Source organism: Maniola hyperantus, chromosome 9 (assembly GCF_902806685.2).
Source record: "Maniola hyperantus chromosome 9, iAphHyp1.2, whole genome shotgun sequence".
Lineage (NCBI taxonomy): Eukaryota > Metazoa > Arthropoda > Insecta > Lepidoptera > Nymphalidae > Maniola > Maniola hyperantus.
This window is the reverse complement of record NC_048544.1, coordinates 9,196,412-9,219,475: the sequence shown is the minus strand read 5'-3', so window position 1 is coordinate 9,219,475 and position 23,064 is coordinate 9,196,412. Positions and strand designations below refer to the sequence as shown.

General features: G+C 37.1%; 1 protein-coding gene across 3 annotated transcripts in view; it reads left to right on the top strand.

The window, feature by feature from the left end:
* Window positions 1–541: 541 nt before the first annotated feature.
* Lim1 (LIM homeobox 1) overlaps window positions 542–23,064 on the top strand; it is a 105,646-nt gene continuing 83,123 nt past the window's right edge. For 2 of the 3 annotated variants that reach the window (XM_069500781.1, XM_069500780.1), the window contains exons 1-3: window positions 542–779; window positions 11,706–11,895; window positions 19,686–19,894. In XM_069500781.1, coding sequence (XP_069356882.1) covers window positions 764–779; window positions 11,706–11,895; window positions 19,686–19,894 — 415 coding nt within the window. In that variant the 5' untranslated portion in view covers window positions 542–763. The remainder of the gene's footprint in view (window positions 780–11,705; window positions 11,896–19,685; window positions 19,895–23,064) is intronic. The other variant, XM_069500782.1, reaches the window with a different exon arrangement.

The window sequence follows — 23,064 nt, the reverse complement described above, 5'->3', positions numbered from 1 at the left end:
AGTGCTACAAAAGGTTGTTCTTAAATAGGTAACTGGTAGGAAGAGACCTTAAAACATACGAATACACTATAGCACTATATTCTTGGGAACACTAGCTGTAGAGCTACATCTGGAAACGTCAGAATAAAAACTCCCAGAGCTTCAACCTCAGAAGGCGGGCAAGCATCTACATAAACATGGCTCACACGCCCCCCGTCAAAACAACCGAACTATAAAGAACCTAGATGAGAAACCGAAAAATCCAGACTATAATTACACAGCTACCCGATACAAGGCAATTTAAATTTACTGCGAACGCACGTGTCCCACAAAACGAAGTCCCACTACACGGAACACGCACGGAGGAAAAAATAAAGAAAAATACACAACGATAGCGCCACCCCCTCGATGCGAGTGGCCGCTCACTTGAACCACGCCTGTTTCAAAACGCTACCCTTTCCTTCTCGCTCTAATATATTGATTATTTGTATAGCTATCTCTGTCTTGTGCGCGTTTTGATGGAAAAGCTATGGTTTTGTGATCAGTACGCGTTTGGAAGCCGCGCGTGTAGGAGTGTTGTCGGGAGTCACGCGCGATCCAGCCGCGGTGTGTCTTGAATAGTGAAGTGACGTGAGCCGAAGTGGCGGGATTTTTAGCCGCAGGACGGGGGGCACACCCCCCCTTCCACCAGCACCACATTGGTAAAAGTCAGTGTCTCGTGATAGGATTTTGACAGAATTCTTAATCGTGTTTTTTCGAACATTGAATGTGATTAGTATCAGCGATGCCGACGTATGGAGGTTGTTTTGTTTATTTTCTATTATTTTTACCCTAATACCTACCTATGAAGGCTTAGTGGTTAAAAGCAAGCGGTCGCGGGTTCGAATCCTGGTCAGGCAGCTCTGAGTTTTCTGTAGGAACTTATACCTAATATAGGTATTACTTAAGTATGCTAAAATTGATTAACTCTTCATAGGTAAGCATCTTCAACTTACATCCCAGAACTTCTAGGTATGTCCCTTATCTCAATAGAAGTTCTGGGATATGATATAGGCTAGTAGCCTACCTACATACCCCTAATCTACACTGAGGCAAGATGGTGGTTTTTAGTTCTGTATTAGTTGTGATATGAGCTTTACGGGCTAAAAAATCATAAAATTCTTATAAGAGTACCTTCCTACCTAATGCTCACTATCCCTGGACTGCTAATCTAAACCTGAACTAGTTAAAAGTGTATATTAAACTTATCACCTAGGTAGGTTACCTAATAAGTAGGTAGCTGTATCTATAATGATTACATTTTGAGAAAGGATTTGCCATATTTATTATATTATGCTCTAGGTTTGTGTCAAAAGTACGAGTAGGTACCTACCTACCTACCTACGGTTTACGCTTAGATTAGGGACTAAAATCGTACTTTAACCATGACAGTTGACACGTAAAGCAAAACATGACGAGTCCTTTCTCAAAATTTATGCACTATAAGTATATACCTACATACCTAGTTGTATTTTTAAAAAAGCTATCTAATTATACTTACCTATAAGTAACAAATATACCTACTGTGCCATATTAATACAAAATTAGTACAAAAGTAGGTAGGTACGTTTCTTAATTTTAAAGAAGGCCTTATTTACCTACCTTCTCATTCATTATTTAAGATTTTAATCTCTATATCGGTAAGACCAAAATGTTAACAAAAAGGTCGTACAAAAACACTTAAGTTATATTGTAATGTATATTTATATAATTATTATACAATTAGTTAGATATTTAGGCCTACTGACGGCGCAAACTCTAGGTACAAAGCTTGCAAAGTCCATGCCTCTTGCAGTGAATAGATAAGTAGCAACCGATTACGTTTATCGTGATTGTAGGTACCTACCTATCAAGCTTTCAGGTACCAACCCATATTAAACTCGTGTGACCTAAACCCGCGCAACGCTTAGATAGGTACCTAATACCTATCCGTCACTGAAATAATCCATTAAGGCGAAATGGGATCACAAAGGCGAAATGTATTTTTGCAAATTTACTGCACGCTTTTTGTAAATATTTATATTTAAAATTCTAGGTGCTCTGTTACCATAAAATAATACCTACCGTAATCCCTTAGTGTATTAAACGGTGAGCGTAAATACGGAATTTTATTGAAATTGGTTTTATATCAATCGAATAAAACTGGGTTTTCTCCTAACGGTCGTGTAAAAAATGCGTATTTTGGGGAAACTTCACGATTTTTTTGTATCGAGCCAAATTGTGCCAATCGTATTTTGGCTCTCGTAATACCCTAAAGAATATCTTTAATTTTTATAATATTAAAAAATAAATAAACAAATTTGTAGTTTTTGAGGCCAAAACTTGATTCTTTGAACATCCGAAATGTGTCTTTTGGGACGCATATCGCCTTAATCGTGCTCCTCGCACTGTCTTAACCATTGCATGACACAAACTAATGGTTACTATCGATAGTGGCTCTCGAGCGAGATGGCTCGGTTGCATTTTGTCTATGAGTGGCATAGCACATGGCAAGCGAAATTTAAAGTAATTTTAAAAATAACTATGAGAGTTTTTTTTACAGTGGTCCTTATTAGTACCCGGTCCTTATTGGGTGCAAATAGCTAGGTAGGAGGTATAAAAACCTATCTAGGTTTAGGTTGTTTTTCTGTCTGTGATCTTTAGGTAGGTAGGTACTTATCTAGATAGGCAGGTAGTTCGGTACCTACTACCTACCTTACTGGATATTACAAATACCTATCAGACTAGGTACCTACTACCTAGTAGGTACCTAGTAGGTAGGTAGTAGTACGCAATAGTTCGAGATGGCAATCGGCGTGGGTACGCCCGCACACCCGCACAGCCCCGGTGCGGGCGAGCACGGGTGTTGTGCGGGTGTGCGAGGTGTCCCCTCGCCTCATATGCGGATTGCCACCTCGACCTGTCGCGCGCACTATAGGTAGATATAGGCAGATCTACTTAGTAGTAGGTAGGTATGTAAGGCAGAATAAATTTAAATGCCCTTTATGAGATGTTTTAAGAGATTTTGCGGTAAAAAATTAAGGAAGGTACCTTTCATACCTGTTTTTTAAATTTTTTATATAGGTAAGAAGGTAAAGTACGCGACAGGTTGGAATGACAATCGGGGAGAGAACGCCCCGCACATCCCGCACAGCCCCCGCGCTAACCCGGTGCGGGCGAGCGCGGGTGGCATGGAGGTGTGCGGGGCGTCTCCCAGCCTCATACCCCGATTGTCATCTCAACCTGTCGCGGACTATAGGTACCTAGTCTACCTACCTACCTAGATTAAAAAACCAGGGATATGGATGAAAAACCTGACAAAAGATTGGCACGCTTCTTAAAATTGGGTTTTTAAATTTCTTGTTGTCAATTCCCAACGGTGCACTTGAGAAAAAATTATAAACAATGGCTTTTGCAGATAAAACACTATTTGTATAATTTAATCCGCTTTTTGTATGATTTTTCACAACTATGTGGGTAGGTAGGTATCGCCCGTTTATCAAAAGTTCGTTGACTTATCATGCCAGAGAATACTCATCATTTAGTTTGTTAGGTAGGTATATAGTTTTGGCTCAACACCATAGTATTTTAAAATAATAATTATTTATAACTAGCTGACTAGCTGATGCCTGCGACTTCGTCCGCGTGGTTTTAGGTTTTTAAGAATCCCGTGGGGACTCCTTGATTTTCCGGGATAAAAAGTAGCCTAGCTTGCATCCCGGGTTAGGGACCCTGGGATGCGAGCTATCTCTGTACTAAATTTCGTTAAAATCGGTTAAGCCGATGAGCCGTGAAAAGCACACAGACAGACGGACAGACACACTTTCGCATATACCTACATACATATATAATATTAATATGGAACTATGGATTTATGGGAAGTACCACCTAATATGGTTTTTCATATCGGGTAGGTACCTAATACCTATCTTTATGATTTTTGAATGAGATGTAGAGGTTACATAGGAAATTCTTAATGTTTAGGTGTAGGTCTTAGAATAACAACGTGTAGGTACCTACAGGGTATTACTGGGTAGGTATACAAGTAGGTACATGTAGTGCAGAGTAGCTGTAATTTAATTAGGAAACTATCATTAAACGGGGCATTGGCCCGAGTTTTGGACAATACTTATACATTGCGGGTTTAAAAATACTAAATCACTAAAACTACAATATGAGACAAATGGTTATTGTTATAGGATTGTGTTTAGGTAGTATATCAATAACGTAAAAGTTTTTGCTAGCGTTCTGTTTACACCCGGTATATAAATACTTACATATAAAATCCATACTGAGTAGGTACGTACCTACTGACCTAGCCTACCTACCTACTTATTTAAGCCAAAGCATGCTCATAATATTGAGGTAAAACCACAGATTATTGAACAAGTTACTTTGTAAATACAAGTCCGTGTCTATAATCCATGGCCCCGTTGCATTTCTGGAAAGTGTAAAGGCGATCTCTGTACCTATAACTTTCACGATCACGTTAGCCGATTAACTTTTAAATCTATTTACACGTTTTAAAAGCCAAGTTTATAATATATTGTGGTTTGAGATTTCACTCAAGGAGGATTAAAATAGTATTAGACCATGTTTTTGATGAAATCCTACCTATTTAATATTAATAAATAGGTAATAAATGCGAAAAGCGATCTATAACTTTCACGATCACGTTAGCCGATTAACTTTTTTAAATCTATTTACACGTTTTAAAACTTAATTTATTATGCCTATGTTATGTGGTTTGAGATTTCACTCGAGAAGAATTAAAGTATTATTAGGTAGATACTTTGATCATGTTTTTGACGAAATTCTACTTAAAATTCTATCTATAAATGCGAAAGTGTGCTTGTTGGTTCATTTTTCAATACCGCCACAAGGGAGCAACAGATCAACGTGATTTTTTGGATGCGGTTTTTTTAAGCTAGAGAATGAAGTAGGTATATGCCTACTTCATTCTCTAACTAACTCAAAAAATTACTTGTTTAATTTCTCCCCAAAAACAATGATTTTTAGGGTTCCGTACCTCAAAAGGAAAAACGGAACCCTTATAGGATCACTTTGTTGTCTGTCTGTCTGTTTGTTTGTCTGTCAAGAAACCTACAGGGTACTACTTCCCGTTGACCTAGAATCATGAAATTTGGCAGGTACCTAGGTAGCTAGGCTTATATAGCAGACATTCGGGGAAAAATCTGAAAACCGTGAATGTATGGTTAGATCACACAAAAAAAATTAAATTGTGGTCATGAACTAATAATTAGTATTTTCAATTTTCGAAGTAAGATATATCAAGTGGCATATCATATGAAAGAGCTTTACCTGTGCATTCTAAAACAGATTTTTATTTATTTTTATGCATCATAGTTTTTGAATTATCGTGAAAAATTACGAAAAAATACGACTGTAATACGGAACCCTCAGTGCGCGAGCCGGACTCGCACTTGGCCGGTTTTGTGTTTTATCAATTAATAATATAAAAGATAGTTTTTCTGATTTAAATTCTCTTATTCAGTTTAAGTAGGTATTCAGAATACATGTAGCTTAGAATAGCCTGTTATGTTAGGTACGTATAATTTGAAAGTGCTCTAGAAATGTCTAAGTAGGTAGGTAACTCTGTGATCTAAATAAACTTACCTAACTATTCCGTGGTTTTATAACACTCGTAAAGAAGTAAATCTTTTAAGTAGCGTGACAGAGGTATATTTCATCCAAAATCACACGCATCGCTGCATAACCATACCACTGTAGGTAAATCGCCGTCAGACATATTTTCTGAATCTGAACACATCGTGTGAAATGGCGCGCGACCAATCGGACAATAAGATTTGAATATGGAATACCAACCGAACGCTGCGACCTTCATAAATTTAGCCAATAAATGTCAACTTTTTGATCGTTCGAAAAAGGAACATACCTATTGTGTGAAAAAAAAATTAAGGATTTCGAGTTGATATGCTTTTATTTCTGCTTACATGCATTGGAATTTTTAGCGATGAAAAGTCATGATTGTACCTACTGGTCCAAGATCCCACTGCCGCCAGACGTTCTTTATTTTCTGAGAAACGAAATGTGTGGGATAGAGTAGTGCTAGTGTGTAGGGTCAGGTGGTAAACAGTGGTCCGGTAGTACACAGTGCACCACCACTCATATCTCAAATACGCGACGTTGCTAAACCGTACTGCAAACGCGAAACAATTTGCCTTCTACCACCTCCCGCACTCCCCAGTCGACGGCGCTCTCCCGCCCGTAACGGTGGCACAGTGTATGGTTTTGTCCTTGGAGGCTGGAGCCAAAAAAAGTAATTACACATGTTTTCATTTATTTTCTTTCTAGAATCGTTGTATATTTAGCAACATTATATTGCACTGTTTCCATGTGTAAAGTAATTGTTCCTTAATAACCTAGATATATAAATATCCTTTGAATTTGGTATGTTTAATAGTTATGTAACCTTATAGATTAGAAAGTGGTGTCTGCACACAGTGGCTCAAAATCGTAGGGTACACAGTGAACCATGGTTCACTGTGTACCAATCACTTTGTTCATTATGTCCGATACAATTTATGCATTAACTTTCAACTGTGATTGTTATGAACATGGCGTTAATAGAAGATCTAATACTTAATATAATAATAGTAATCTTTTTGTTTTAGAATGTGTCGAACTACAGTAAAAAATCGAAAAAATGGCGGACATGATGCAAAAGACATGAAAAAAGCTGTAGATCTTATAAAGAACGGAATGAGTATACACAAAGCAGCACAAGAATGTAATTTAAAATAATAATGTAATAAATGTAATTAGATTTGTAAGTTAAATTAGTATCTACTCTCTACTAGTTTGTTTTTTGTACTGATTTTATGTGATTGTTGCTAGAGAATACAAATATATAAAGAAATGATTAAATATTACTTTACTGTAGTTTTATTTAACGACATTTATATCAATAAATATTTTTAAATATGTGACAAATGTAGGTAATTAAAATGATGATTCACTGTGTACACATTGGTTCACTGTCGACTCACCCCCTGATTCACTGTGTACATATACTGGTACACAGTGAACCATTCGCAATCTTTTAAATAAAACAATATTACCTATAAACTATTACAATTAGTGCTGAAATTGATATGCAAAACACAAGTTTAATAAATTACCTTTCGTCTAATGCCAATAGTTCTTAACTACATTCACGTACGGTGGATCTATAAATGTTCGAAATTTTAGTGGTTCACTGTTTACCATGTCACCCTACTTTGAATGTAGGAACGCATATTTGCTAGCTTGTACCTCGGGCTAATTAAAATATATCAGTTGCTAAAGGCACGTAAAAACATAAGTCACTTTTCTTAATGTCTGAGTGCTGATTTTTATGTACTACTAGCTGACCCTGCGAACTTCGTTCCGCCTAACAGTCGATTCAAATTTTTTAATTTTTTTTAAAATCCCCACGATTTAGGACTTCAGTACTTTGCAGCATCAGGATTGAGGAGTTAGGATCCAAAATTCAATGATGTAGCCTATGCTTGGTACCTAAAATAATTTTGCATCATCCGCAGTTCCTGAAACATTATAGTTTAGGACTGCTGTACCCTACATCATCAGGGTTGAGGAGTTGAGACTTGAAGTCTGAGAATAAAGTCGTTGCTTGGTACCTACAATATGAATTCACTATGAACACTTCCTGAATCTTGATAACTCAGGCGGGCAGTAACCCTGCAGCATCAGGATTAAGGAGTTGAATCCAGATTTTTTTATGTGACCACCACGAAAACTTTTTTTGTTGATTTAAAAAAAAAATTGCAAATCGGTCCAGAAACCTCGAAAAAATCGATGTAGAAAAAAGAACCACCTCATTTTTGACAGTCGGTTAAAAACCGATTACCTTGAAATATTTACGGAACAATTTTTAAAATATTCCCTTTCTAACAAAAAAAGAATGAATGAAATCGGACTACGCGTTAATGAATTACAACTCAGTATACATTTTAACTTTCATCCCCTCTCCTACGGGAACCATGCTGAATTTCGGGATAAAAAGTATCCTATATTCTTCCTCATAGTATGACCTCAAATCGTACCAAGTTTCATTGGAATCCATTCAGTAGTTTCAGCGTGATGCGCGGCCGTGATACAGACAGACAGACAGACAGACAGACAGACAGACAGACAGACAGACAGACAGACAGACAGACAAAAATGAAAAAAATTACAGTTTTGTGTTCAGTATCGATTATAGAGTGCCCTCGAAAAAAAATTTTCAAAATATCTTCAATGTACAGAATTTGACCTGTTACAGTTTTATTATAAGTATTGATTGATTGATTGATAGGTACTAGCTTACATTCGCGACTTCGTCGACGTAGACTACATTAATTTCAAACCCATATTTTACCCCCTTAGGGGTTCAAATTTCAAAAATCCTTTCTTTGCGAATGCCTACGTCATAATAGCTATCTGCATGCCAAATTCCATCCAGTGGTTAGAGTTGTGCGTTGATAGATCAGTCAGTCAGTCAGTTAGTTAGATTTTCCTTTTATATAATATACTAGCTTATGACCGTGACTTCGTTCGCGTGGACTATATAAATTTAATATCCCCATTTTACTCCCTTAGGGGTTGAATTTTCAAAAATTCTTTCTTAGCGGATGTCTACGTCATAACAGCTATCTGCATGCCAAATGCCAGTAGTTTGAGCTTTGCGTTGATAGATCAGTCAGTCAGTGAGCTTTTCCTTTTATTTATTTAGACATAGATTTCCTAAGTTTCATAATATAAAATTACGACTCAGATTATAAATGAGATAAACTATGTTATTTTTACGAGCTTTAAGTCTGGCGGAAATTGCCGTAGTGTCTAGCAGTATTAAATATTAATTATTGAGTGAGTAATTTTATAAAACAGGTACTTTCAGTAGCTGATACCTATAAATTGGTCCACAGCACAAGCTAGCAGATAGGCGTACGTTAGTAGTACACACTAACACTAAGTACTCTATTCCACACATTTTGTTTCGCATAAAATAAGTAACGTCTGGCGGCAGTGGGATCTTGCTCTATACCTATTGACAAAAAGATTTAACAAATCTATTACTAAACTATCTGCGTTATAAAACGACTTATACATAGTATAGATCATAAAGTTATAAGCCATATTGCACCCGAAATCTGAATCTTATCTAGGTAAGTTAGGTAGGTCTGTACGTTTAAGCACTGAATTGTAAATTCTAATTTCAGATTGGGTAAGGAACATACAAGGAACATAAGGAAGGATAGGTACATTTTTGCGTGTATGATATTAAATGGTTTCGCTAAATAATTATTTTTCACTAGATGATGCCCACGACTTCTTCCGCGTGGATTTAGGTTTTTTTAGGTTAAAAAAGTTCCATGGGAACTCCTTGATTTTCCGGGATAAAAAGTTGCCTATGTCAATTTCCGGGATGCCACCTTTGTACCAAACTTCATATAAATCGATTAGACGGGTAGACCCTTAAGATTCCCGTGGGAACTCTTTGATTTTCCGGATTAAAAGTAGCTTATGTCCTTCCCCGGGATGTACCTAAGCTATAGCTCTGTACCGTGAAAGCTAGCAGGCAGAAAAACAGACAGACAGACACACTTTCGCGTTTATAATATTACTGTGGAGGATAGAATGTTAAATGTGCAATCTCTCATCTGTAAAACCATGGAGATTACCTACTCTAGCTAGCTGGGGCACCTGGGGTACAGTATAGCCGACAATATTGTACATCGACCTTTAGAATGAGATTTCGGCTTTGTAGAGCGTTGTCTTTGTTACTCATACCTACCTATGTGACGTTCTGTTGGTCTCAACGACAGAGACAACGCTCTATAAATCCGTTATCTCTTTCTAAAGGTCGAACAACATTTTCTGCCGCATACTGTACCTACCTGTGGAGCTATTTTATGTGTGCACTATGTAACCCCCACTATTTTTGAGATTCACTAATTGCGGTTGCTCTATAATAGCTACTTGATGATTGTAAATACCCATAGGTATTAGTAGGTAACTGTTAGTAGATGGGTTGTTGTCGATAGAAGACAACGAGCTTTTTAAAGTTCAATCTACACGACCATTTATGGTCATGTAAGAGGCGGTTATGGGTTAGTGGTTCGGATGTACTTAGGGTTGTGCTTTCCAAGTTTTGGAACAAAGATAGAAATAACCTATTGCGCAAAGACGGCCTCGGAGACGACGGAGTCTACGTAGGCACGGTCACCTATTCTATTGTAAATCTTAAACATGTATTTAAGGTATTGAACAAAAAATAGGTCTATCCATATTGAAACCAGCTACATTTTATTTGCGAAAGTACATAACATGGCCGGTAATAACATATGCTAATAAAACTTTATTCAACTAAGCTTTATCGATCGTAAAACACAATCCTATTATGGCGCAGCCGTTCGCTACCGGCGTGCGATAAAACGAAGCACTAAGGGCATTTCTCCAATGTTCTAGACACTTACTGCATAGCACATACTAGGTATAGGTAGGTTTGCTTTCTATAATAGGTATATCTACGAGTACATAAATATACCTACACATATTTTACTTGCGTACCTAGTTAAGATTTGAGCCCATCTAAAGTACCTTACGAATTAGTATGACTAACACTTGGCTAACATAACCAGCTGTCAAACTGTATCACAGGCGGATAATGTTATGTTAGAGTTACCCTTAACTTTGACCACTAATAAACAAAATGGGTTGCACAACTAGCACAAGCCAGTCCAATTCATACCTCCATATTTTTTTTGCTCTCTCTATCTCTTCTATCTGCGATCAGTCCTTGGACTATAAACAGTTTTTGGGGTTTTAAATACCTATTCACAATTTAGGCTTTGCACATCGAACGATGTGACATCTCTTGAAGATGAATCAAATTCGTGATTTTTTGCATGGGTACCTACCTATAGACAAAAACCTGGAGAGTGCCATTGTTGTAATTTAAATTGCCTGGAAAAAAATATTATAGGCTACTTTTTATCCTGGAAAATCAAAGAGTTCCGAGACGAAGTCGCGGGCATCAGCTAGTTACTTATACATTATGACTATATTGAGCTCATCGCTGGCTGTGACCCAACTATTTGGAGTAAATTACGATAGTAGGCCGTCGCGCGTCGGGGGTTTAGCTTAGGTAGGTACTTAGATTTATGTGGATTTGTTAACCACCAAAACTCCTTTGACAGGCTGCAGGATGTTCTAAGAATGTAAAGTACCTAATAGGTATTCTTTTTCGCGCTGCCCATATCGCTCGTTCTGGGCATGCATCTAAGAATAGAATTCTAGTAGTATTAGATACTAGATACCTATATACAAAAGACTTAGTAGATCTACCGTTTTTGTCAATTATCTATTTTGTACGTCCTTTGGTCTCTCATATCCTACTCCGTTCGTTGTTCGTGCAGATTGAAGATACATGTACTTACAATACGCGACAGGTTGAACTGTCAAACCGGGAGGGAACGCCCCGCAAACCCGCACAGCCCCCGCGCTAACCCGGTGCGAGCGAGAGCGGGTGACGTACCGGTGTGCGGGGCGGGGCGTCCCCAAGCTTAATTCCCCGATTGCCATCTCGACCTGTCGCGTGCTATATCTAGGTATGATGTACCAACCTATGTACTTCACTAGTAGATATGATTTCCTTGGTTAACCGTACTTTTTTTTGTCACCAGGACGTGGCGAGGCAGGCGGCGCTATGGCATGCGCTGGCTGCGAGAAGCCCATCCTAGACAAGTTCCTCTTGCACGTGCTCGAGCGAGCATGGCATGCGGCGTGCGTGCGCTGCGCCGACTGCCGTGCGCCGCTCGCCGACAAGTGCTACTCGCGGGACAACAAACTCTTTTGTAGGAATGATTTTTTTAGGTAAGTTTCTGAGATAAACGAGTAAGGAAATTAGCTTCTTTATGCGATTAAAGATACGAGGTATGCATTGACAAGTTCCTGTTGCACGTGCTCGAGCGAGCATGGCATGTTAGGTACCGAGTTCGAATTTCAATTTTACGCTAACTGTCAAGAAAATAGCAAAAGTTACTAGGGTGATTTTTAAAACTTTTATTGCACTCCGCAATAATTGAGCAAACCCGCGTTACTAAAGTGATGAAAAGACAAGTTAATAGGAATGAAAAAAACCCGTGCACGGTGGACGCTTCAGCATTTTTTTGTAACGCAGAAGACGCAAGACGTTGCGAATCAGTAGACACTGTAGGCTCGCCCCAGGGCCAAAAAGTAGTTTCTTCGAATAAGATTTCTTTAGATTGCTTTTTACAACGCCAAGGAAGCGCTTTGTTCTCTTGCAAAAGTCGCCAGACAAAAAATATCTGAAAATGCCGGCAAAAAAGCAAAAATAGCGCAAGAAGACGTGTATAAATGTTGAAAAAACTAAATCTAGACTCTTGGGTTTTGTAGCTTTTAACGAAATAATTTTTATTTTAAAACCGAATACAAACGCAAAGTTTTAGGGTTCCGTACGACGTACCTCAAATGGAACCCTAATAGGATCACTTCGTTGTCAGCCTATATGCGTCAATCTGTCAATATTTTTACACTAGCATGGAAATCAAAACCTATACGATACTTCCCGTTGACTTAGAATCATGATTTGGTAAGAAGCAATGTAAAGCACAAGTAAAGGGAATAACTTGAAAATCGTAGCTATCACATTAAAGTTTGCAATAGGGTCTTGGACTGACGTAGTAGGTACCTAATAAAATGATGTGATTTTTTTGTGTAGCCCCATAGGCTAGAATTCATTATTAAAGAGAATACTTAATCGAAAAAAAGTATGATTTTATTTATCCTATAGGTTAAACCTAATTAATTCTTAACGTCACGCTGACGGAAATCCCTTAATGACGTCACAAGGCGTAAACGACAAATGTTATGTATTTTTCAATTTTTAACAAAAAAAATATTTGCCCTCAAGAATTACTCTATTTTTATGTCAAATGTACAGTTGGGGATAATTTAAGCAACAAAATAATTACACTTATCCTTCCAAGGTACGGAACCCTCGGTGCGCGAGTCCGACTCGCACTTGGCCGGTTTTCAGCATGCAAATTTACGATTTGTTATCCGTTATGTGAAGCAGTGAATCACAAAATCTTGATAAATGACGATTTTGTATCATTTATATAATGCTTGTTTTCAAATTATAAAAAAATTTACTTGTGAAAAAGATTTGAGGAGATACGACATGGTAGGTACATTTTACACGACATTGTGTTGATTTTACATCAGATATGAATGCGAGTGACTGACTTGAACATGGCATCATACAAGTCAGCCACTGTAACGGAAAATGTTAAAACAATTAAATAATGTGGCAAACACTGCGAAGTGTAACTACCTATTTAGTAGGTAGGTACTAAGGCACCAAAGACACACGAGTAGATATTACCTATAGAACTACTCGTGTGACCAAAGATATCTATCTAGGCATAAATAATATGGTAATTATTACATAACTAGCTGATGCCCGCCACTCCACGTGGATTTAGGTTAATAAAAATCCCGTGGGAACACCTTGATTTTCCGGGATAAAAAGTAGCCTATGTCCTTCCCCGGGATGCAAGCTATCTCTGTACCAAATTTCGTCATGTCTGCTATAAGACCTACCTTCCTGCCATATTTCATGATTCTAGGTCAACGGGAAGTCCCATATAGGTTTTTGACAGACAGACAGACAACAAAGTGATCCTATAAGGGTTCAGTTTTTCCTTTTGAGGTACGGAACCATAAAAAACTAGATGGACCGATGGCGGAATTTAGGTGGCTTTTAATTTTGCCCAGGTACAATTGCCCTCTCTAAGTAGAAGAGTGCATTAACCTTTCAATACCCGTAAAATTACGAACTTAGTATTTTTGTTCTAAAACCGAAACCACATAATTGCCCAAGTAGATATAGGTATACTTACATATTATAAGTTGCTTCTCGACATTTTACAAAAAACAAATATTATTAGAACTGTTGAATCATATGGCGCCCAAAAGTGTAAAAAAAGTTATTTTGTCGCAGGTCAGCGGAAAGGGGTTCATTAGTGTTTCCGCTGTTTTAATGCCTTCAGATGCTCGATGATATTACAAAAGCAATGCCAATTTAAAAGATTTATTTCAATATTTTTTTATACTTTTTAATTCTGATACAAATTAGTCCTTGAATGCTATCTCACCTGATGGTAAGTGATGTTGCCGTCTACGATGGAAGTGGGCTAACTTGGAAGAGGTATGGCAGTTACATTAAACCCATACCCTTGATCGGTTTCTACACGGTATCGTACCCGCCTATCGTATACGGGCCCGCACGGCCTTGCTGGTAGGGTGGTAACTGCACTAGCCACGGCCAAAGCCTCCCGCCAGACCAGACTAGAGACAATTTAGAAAATACTTAATGATGCCCGCGACTTTGTCCGCGTGGATTTACGATTTTAAAAATCCCGTGGGAGCTCCTTGATTTTCCATGATAAAAAGTAGCCTATGTCCTTCCCCAGGATGCCAGCTATATATATAAATTTCGTCAAAATCGGTTGAACTGTTGGGCCGTGAAAAGCTAGGAGACAGACAGACACACAGACAGACGCACTTTCGCATTCATAATTTCATAATTATATTAGGTATGGATAATTAATAACTATTAAGTAATATTCTTGGGTATATTTCAAATTAGTATGATCCTATCATAGCCAACGATCTTTGTACAAAATTAACAGATACACTTCCGCATTGTTCCTAGTATGGAGTAACTATACATAAACCTGAATTTTGATAATCATCTACGGAACCATGAAAGAGTTTGCGTTTTTGGTAGCAAGTTGCTTGATGACTTCATTTAGTCACATTTCGGTTTCCTCTTTAAGTCACATCATTTCGGTTGGATAACACCCAGCCCACCCAACCCAGTATTCATCATCATCATCAACCCATCGCCGGCTCACTACAGAGCACGGGTCTCGTCTCAGACTGAGAACTGTTTTGGCTATAGTCTACCACGCTGGCCATGTGCGGATTGGTAGACTTCACACGCCTTTGAAAACATTATGGAGAACTCTCAGGCATGCACGATGCCCACGATGTTTTCCTTCACCGTTAAGCAAGTAATATTTAATTACTTAAAACGCACATAACTCCGAAAAGTTAGAGGCCAGGGATCGAACCCCCGAGCTCCGTTTAGAAGGCGGATGTGCTAACCACTAGGCTATCACAGCACCAATTATTGATTGTTTTAAATTATTTTCAGAAATCCCTTTTTTGTAGAATTTTATCTATTTTTTTGCGGGACATACCTATTATTTGTAATAGTTTAGCACGTCTATGCCATTTTCATTCGTCCATTTTTGTAATTAGGTATATACTTAGGTATCCTGTTCCAAATAGTCTTTAAAAGTTTCCAGAGTTTCGTAAGGTTGTCTATACCAGATCCATACAAATTTTAGGGTGCCTCATCAGTTGCCTATCACCAGGGATGTGCGTGGATTGTGAAAGCGTAGTGAGGTACGAACGATATGGAATCCACCAAATACTTACCTATAGGTATAGTATCACTTCATTTTTATACTTAAGCGCGTTTCATTGCACCCATTTGCATCCGATAAATAGAAAACGAAGCACCTAACTCCGAGATTGAAGTTGTGCAAGTAGCTTATTACTTACGAGTATTTATGCATACCTATATTATCAAAGATACGTATTTTTAACCGACTTCAAAAAAAGGCTCTCAACTCGACTGTATGTTTTTTTTGTATGGTTGGTTACTCACTTCTCCGCCAAATATGAACCGATTTTGATGTTTTTTTTGTTTGGTCGTACATCAGCGGTGGACCCGTTTTAGTTTTTTTTTTTAAATAGATATAGCTGAAGATTTGATGAATATCTTGGGAGATGAGAACATAACTCCTCAATAGATACGAGAAAAATGCTTGCTATCAGTATAATAGCTTAGTAAACAGTAGGTTTTAATAGGCTTCAGTAGGCATATCATATTTTAGTACAATGGCGCCACAAAAAATTGTGAAATAAAAAATTACAAAAAAAAAACCGACTTCGATAACCACAAACACTAAAAAGTAAAAAATAAGTTCTATAATAATATTTTTTGGAGTCGGTGCCAATAAGGTGCCAATGCGGAGTCGCAAAACAATATGAAGAGTTCGTGCGGCTAACTTTCACCGGCTCCAAAAAATATTATTCTAGAACTACAATTACTCTTGTATACCTATTACCTACACAATATATTCGGTAATAAATTAAATTAAGTATTTTTACTTTTTAGTTTTTGTGGTTATTGAAGTCGGTCTTTGTTTTTATTTTTGATTTTTTTTATATAAAATTACGTAAAGCCATTTATATAATTACTAGGTATACGAATTTCGAACTATTAGAAATTTGGCGGCAATGATCAAACTTACCGTGGCGGATTGCCAGTTCGCGCCAAAGCGGGCTTATGTTTTATTCATGCACAGACACCGTTTATGCAAATCAGCCAGGTAATCATTCAGTGCGACGCGACGATAAAATGATGAAAAAAAAAATGTATTTAAAACAGATACAAGAACGATAGGTACAACTAAAATCTAAATCTGACATAATTTGTTACGATATTTTTTCTTACCTTTGAGATTATTTTATTTAACTTATTTACCTACTGTTTAAGCTTTGAATACTTATTACAAAAATCACGTTTTCCATCGTCATCCACCCATTGCTGGCCCAATACTGGTACAGGTCTCGTTTCAGAATGAGAAGGGTTAGACATGGTATAGGCCACGCTGGCCAAGTGTGGATTGGCAGAATTCACACACCTTTGAGAACATTATGGAGAACTCTCAGGCATGCAGATTCCCTCACGATGTTTTCCGCAAAAAATATTAAAAAATATTCCAGGATTGATTAATTTATTGAACTCAGCACAGAGGATAATAGGGCAAGATGGAACACACAACTTTATAATATTCTGAAGTTAAACAAATTAAAATATTAGGCACTTATAGCTTTACACTTAACAGGGTTTGATTAATTTTACTATTCTTTTAATGAATTTACTATTTTGTTATTACTACTGGCAAGTAGGTACCTATTTGTACTTTAAGGTCTAGACACCTGAAAACTTCCAAAAACCTCACTGTTTTGATTAAGGCAGCAGGATTTTCTGTGTCAAACATAAACTGCAGTCCCTAAGAGCATCGACCGATCTTAACTAGGCTTGCGTTCGATTTAACTAGATTAACACAAAAACAGGCGCCAATTGACCGGTTGCGTGTTAAGAGTCAATAAAACGACTGTCATCACGACCACGGCGGCCTGGCTTTGGTATTGACCTAAAAATCACCGCTTCGAACATTACTCACGAATCTGACTGACACCGTTATCACATAATTCTAAATTTTATGTCTGTCATAAACGGTTGATCTATAACACTACCTTAAAAAAACTGAGGCGAATGTTTTCGGTGCGTTAAAAATACCAACAGTAGAAAAAATTGTTGAAGGTCTTCCATGTCTAAAATAATGTTTTGAAACTTTTGTCAGTATAATATTAATTGTTCGCATTTCATATAATAACTTCTAAACATTACAATAAAACTTAAAGCTAGCCTTATCTAATTACTAGGTAAGTATATAAATCATGCCCGCGTGGAATGGTGCCAAGAATACTGGCTGCAAACAATACTTCTAAACTCATGTTATTAAGTTTTGATTCATGAAAAACGCAAGAACAAACTTATGATTTAAGGCATTATTTATCTAATTTCCATAGATAATAGTAATGTTTTTCATTAGGTTAAAACTTGAAAATATCTAGATACTTTTTATGATAACGCCGACGATTATTTATCACTAGCTGATGCCCGCGACTTCGTCCGCGTGGAATTAAATTTTTGAAAATCCCGAAGGAATCTTTGATTTTCCGGGATAAAAAGTAGCATATGTCACTCTCCAGGTCTTTATTTATACCCATGCAAAAAATCAATCCGTTGCACCGTTGCGACGTGATTGAAGGACAAACCAACAAACACACACTTTGGCATTTATAATAAGGGTACTGATTGGTATCTGCTAGCATATCATAAAACTTTAAATGGAGAGGTATATGGCCTCTATGATGATTTTAATTTATCTAATCAATATGAACTGGTTTTTTGGTATACTACCACATTAACACGACTTTTCTTGTATACTTAAAATACTGCAACACACTTGACCCTTTCGTTACAACTGTGAACAAATTAGGTTGGTATGACCATGAATTGACAATAAATGCAATTACTTTACCAGTAAGAAAAAATAAGTTTATGAAGTCACTGGCATAGCGTGGGAAATGCAACTTAGTTTTATCCGATTCATAATAGCATGGAGTAAAATGACGTTTATTTTTTGTTTAGAGACTCGCAATATTGCTAGAAAGACGGTTTTAGAAAGGTCATTCAGTGTGACAAATTCTGCTGTACCTACACAATTTCTAAACTCAAATAAAATGACAAGTTAAATACATTGCTAATTGCTTATCCCTTTTACAATACTCCCTATGGAAAACGACAGCACAAGATTTAGACCTGTCAATTTAATTTAGTTTAGAGTGTAAACATTACGTTAGTACAACAGAATTATTAACCACATTTTAGGGGTGTAGGTACCTACTATACTACTAGGTAACTTATATTGGTGCGATTTTAATAACATACAAAGTTGATATGTCTTGGAGTACTCGTAAGTTGTAGAAGTATTGCGGTTGATACAGAGTAGAATGATTTGCTATATATGTAGCCTGTAGGACGTAGGTACTTAGTTGCGAAACATTCGATAAGCTCGCTACCGACTATTACCTACTTCCGGGATCAATCTTTACAGAGCTTAATCTTCATATTTGCGTTTTAACATAATTCTCCGAACCAGTTAACGAATGTTAATGTTATATTTTATCGATTTACTGATAGGTTACCGATATGTCGATGGAGTCAAAAGGCGTCTTTATTATGTTTACGATTAATATTTCATCATAGATTCATATAAAATCTGGCAGTCGGTGGTGATTTATTCGATTTATAATCTAGCACTCGGTATTTATATGGGTTATTATTATGATAAAGTTGGTATTTAGCAATCAGCTGGTCATCAATGTCAAATAAAATCGATTCAAAAACGGTTTTACAAATGATTTTAAATCACGCAATATCCAAAGTCTATTGTGTAGAATGTACACAATTACCTGGGGAATTATTAAAAATAGTTCTTTGTGTATATTTTATCTGTTTAGAGATTATATTAAATTATTTTTATGTGAGCGCAAATATATTTCAAGTATTTCTCACTAAATGCAAGGCATCACCATCATCATCATCATCAACCTGTTACCGGCTCACTGCTGAGCACGGGGTCTCCTCTCACAATGAGAAGAGTTTGGTCAAAATCTACTATGCTGACCAATTGCCGATTGGCAGACGTCACACACGTTCGAGAACATCACGGAGAACTCTCAAGCACGCAGGTTTATTCACAATGTTTTCCTTCCCTGTTATATAGCAAGGGATATCTAATTGCTCAAAACGTTCATAACTCCGAAAAGTTAGAGATGCGTGCCCGGGATCGAACCCCCGACCCCCGACGTAAACTCCTGTAGTGAAATCTGGTTTGGAATAAAATTTGTTAACATTTTGTTTACAGACGTTACGGTACAAAATGCAGCGGCTGCGGTCACGGAATATCCCCATCAGATCTGGTTAGGAAAGCACGAGAAAAGGTGTTCCACCTGAATTGCTTCACCTGCCTAGTCTGCAGGAAGCAACTGTCCACCGGTGAAGAATTGTACGTGTTAGACGACAACAAATTTATATGTAAAGAGGATTACTTAGCAGGGAAGGCGCCGACGCATTGTGAGTACTTTATTGGTATTTAATTTCATTTCACGTTTTTAACACCTTAAGGCTTAAATTGTACGGCCATTATAAAGAACCTCGTACGAAATTATGAGCTTATTGTAGCAACCGATACGCCTCATAAAATTATGTAGATTACACTGAGAACTTAAAATAAGAGCTATTACTCACTCTTGATGATGCAATGTAATAACTTAAACATCTATTATTAAATAAAATTCTGATAGAAGGGAAATTTAGTGACCTTCGTTACCACACAAATGGTCAATGCCACAAAATAGAATTATAATAATATGTCAACAACTAAATTGGTCTAAAATTGGCTGCTACGGTTCCAACCACTTCATTCAAACTAAGCATTAATTTACGCAACTTCAATCAAACAACTACACACGGTATCACGTTTGCAATCGAAGGCAATATTGTTATAAGAAAAATAAATTAGGTCTTTTATTGTCCTCACCTCAAGTCGAACCCAATCGATGTTGAATAATTACTTTTCTAAAACACGACCAGACCGGGTCCCCTTCAATTTCTGAACGTGACATGTGAGAATTGCATTCTCAGTTTAAAATGCGTTTTTTATTGTTTAAGAACGTATCGTGGCAACAATAAAACTCGGGGCACCCATTTCGAAATCGGATTTCTCGATCAATACAAACCGTAACCGAATCCGAGAGAAAAAAGGAACAAAAAGTCAAGGCACTGGACAAAAACCCAACCGCATTACACATTAGCTACGTCTCCACGCGATAGTACCATAGACACCTTTTTATTTTTATTTTTTACTGCTTGTCGTAGGCAACATCTTGACGCGAAAGAAAAAAAGACTGATTGTAGACACGAGAGTTTAGGGGAAATTAAATACAAACGTACAAATATTATGATTGTGGGTTTGATATCTAAATTATAATTTTGATAAGGTCTGATGGGTTTTTTATATATTTTGATACAGGGCTTTATGAAACATACGCGTCCTTCTTAGTTTCAATACGACTAAGAATCCGGTATTACTGGTTTTAGAAGGTTGATTAGTATGTACTCTGTGTTAATGTATTCTGTTTGCGCTACTGTATCGTCTTCGACTTTGAATATCATTAAATTCGTAATAAAAGAGCTTAATTACAATAAAACCCATGGGATTGGTGGGTTTTAATTGTATGCAATTTAACTAGTTAAAAAATACTTTTATTTCGTTACTACTGAAATTTTTGTGTCAGCTTTCCATCATGTTTTCATAGGTAGGTAAGTGAAAAGACCGTCAGTTTGTATAGAATTTTTATGGATGCAAATTACGTTTCAAAAATGTAAGGAAATATCTAAGGAAAAAGAAAGTTAAAATGTAAGGATATTATGTAGAAATCATACGTATCTTATGATTATTTTTAAACAAATTTTAGAGCGTAGATATACTTACCTACGTGCTTTATAAAAATTGGGGATAAAATAGCTATCAGTGGGGTAGCCTTGTTTACCCGCGCCTACCCACAACATGTGCTCGCCCGCGGCGCCATCTATTTGCACAGGGTAATTGTGTTTAGACATTGTTACTGGAATAATACGCGTAAATAAATAGCCAGGGGAAATTGAAACGAGTGTAATGGAATGAAAAACGTGAAAATATTGTATTTGAAACACGTTAAATATGATTCGAAAAATGCAAAACACTGCGCCGAGTCGATATACTTAGTCCATTCAATTATTGGAGTACTAGCTGATGCCCGCAACTTCGTCCGCGTGGAATTAGGTTTATGAAAATCCCGTGGGAACTCTTTGATTTTCCGGGATAAAAAGTAGCCTATGTCACTCTCCAGAACTTTATCTATACCTATGCAAAAACTCACGTCAATCCGTTGCGCTGTTGCGACGTGATTGAAGGACAAACCAACAAACCAATAAACCAACAAACAAACACACTTTCGCATTTATAATAAGGGTACTGATTAAAACTCAATTAATACCTACCTATAATTATTAAAAAAGAAAACAATTACATCTAATATTCAATAGGTAAATAGGTTAGGTGTTTATATTATGTATCAAACAGTGAATGGGGATAACTTCGCTTTTCCTATTTGGACAGTCACCGGAAAAGGGGATACATAGTTCTAATTCGCTTGTATACAAAAATTTTGAAATAGGTAGGTATAGGTACCTTACCGAAATGGTGAAATACTTGCCATTCAATATTATAAGATGTACCTATTGTTACTTGAAAAGCTCGAACTAAGGAAATCTGATTCACCTCTTGAAATGAAATAACTAAAACAAGTTTTTTTTTTAAATATATACTGTATGAACTACACTGTGGCAACGATCTCGCATTCTTCCAAGGCGGAGCGATATTAAAATATAGTAAATTGTGAGGGTGGATTTGAAATTATATCAACTACTTAATTAAAATAACAAATTGTTTAAGTAAAATATGTAATGTGAGTTGTAGATCAAGTAAGTTATAATGATTGCCGAACAAACGAATAAGTACCTACCTATTGTAAATATGTTTTCTCTGTAAGTGAATTTTGTAATTCTTTGAGAGAAATAAATAATTCTTTAACCTGATATATTATATAAAAGAATATTAGCCAATGATGACTAATATTACCCTCTCCCCTCCAACTAAGCGTTAAGCTTGTGCTAGGAGTAGGTACGACAGTAGTGCAACGGGTCGGGTTTAAACCGGTAACCTTTCGGATTTTCAGTGGCTTCTCCAACCATTGAGCTATTGAGGCTATAAATATAATTCGGCATTCAGTGAAATTTTTACTGACTGTTTTTCCAAACGGGCCACGCCAGTAGACTCACTCTGTCTTCCCATCTCCTCCAGTTTCGGGTGAAACAGATGGGACGACATGATCTACGTTTCGCTACGTATGCTACCGGTTCCTTGACTCGCCAACCGCCACCTCCCCCCTTCACTTCACCCGACCTCGTAGGCTGGCTTCATTCAGTAGATACCTCCTTGGCGAGCTGCTGGCTTCGTACTTTACAAATACACTCTGGGCTAGGACAGATAGAATAACATGGAGTCGAAGGTGCCCAGATTACGTTTTTGTTTAGTTATTATTCGGCCTTTTGCATGTCTCTGAGTTAAATCCTAGGTTTTTTTAGTGCGAGCTTTTACAATCGATAACTTACCTACGCCATGTTCTAAAGTTCATTGAATC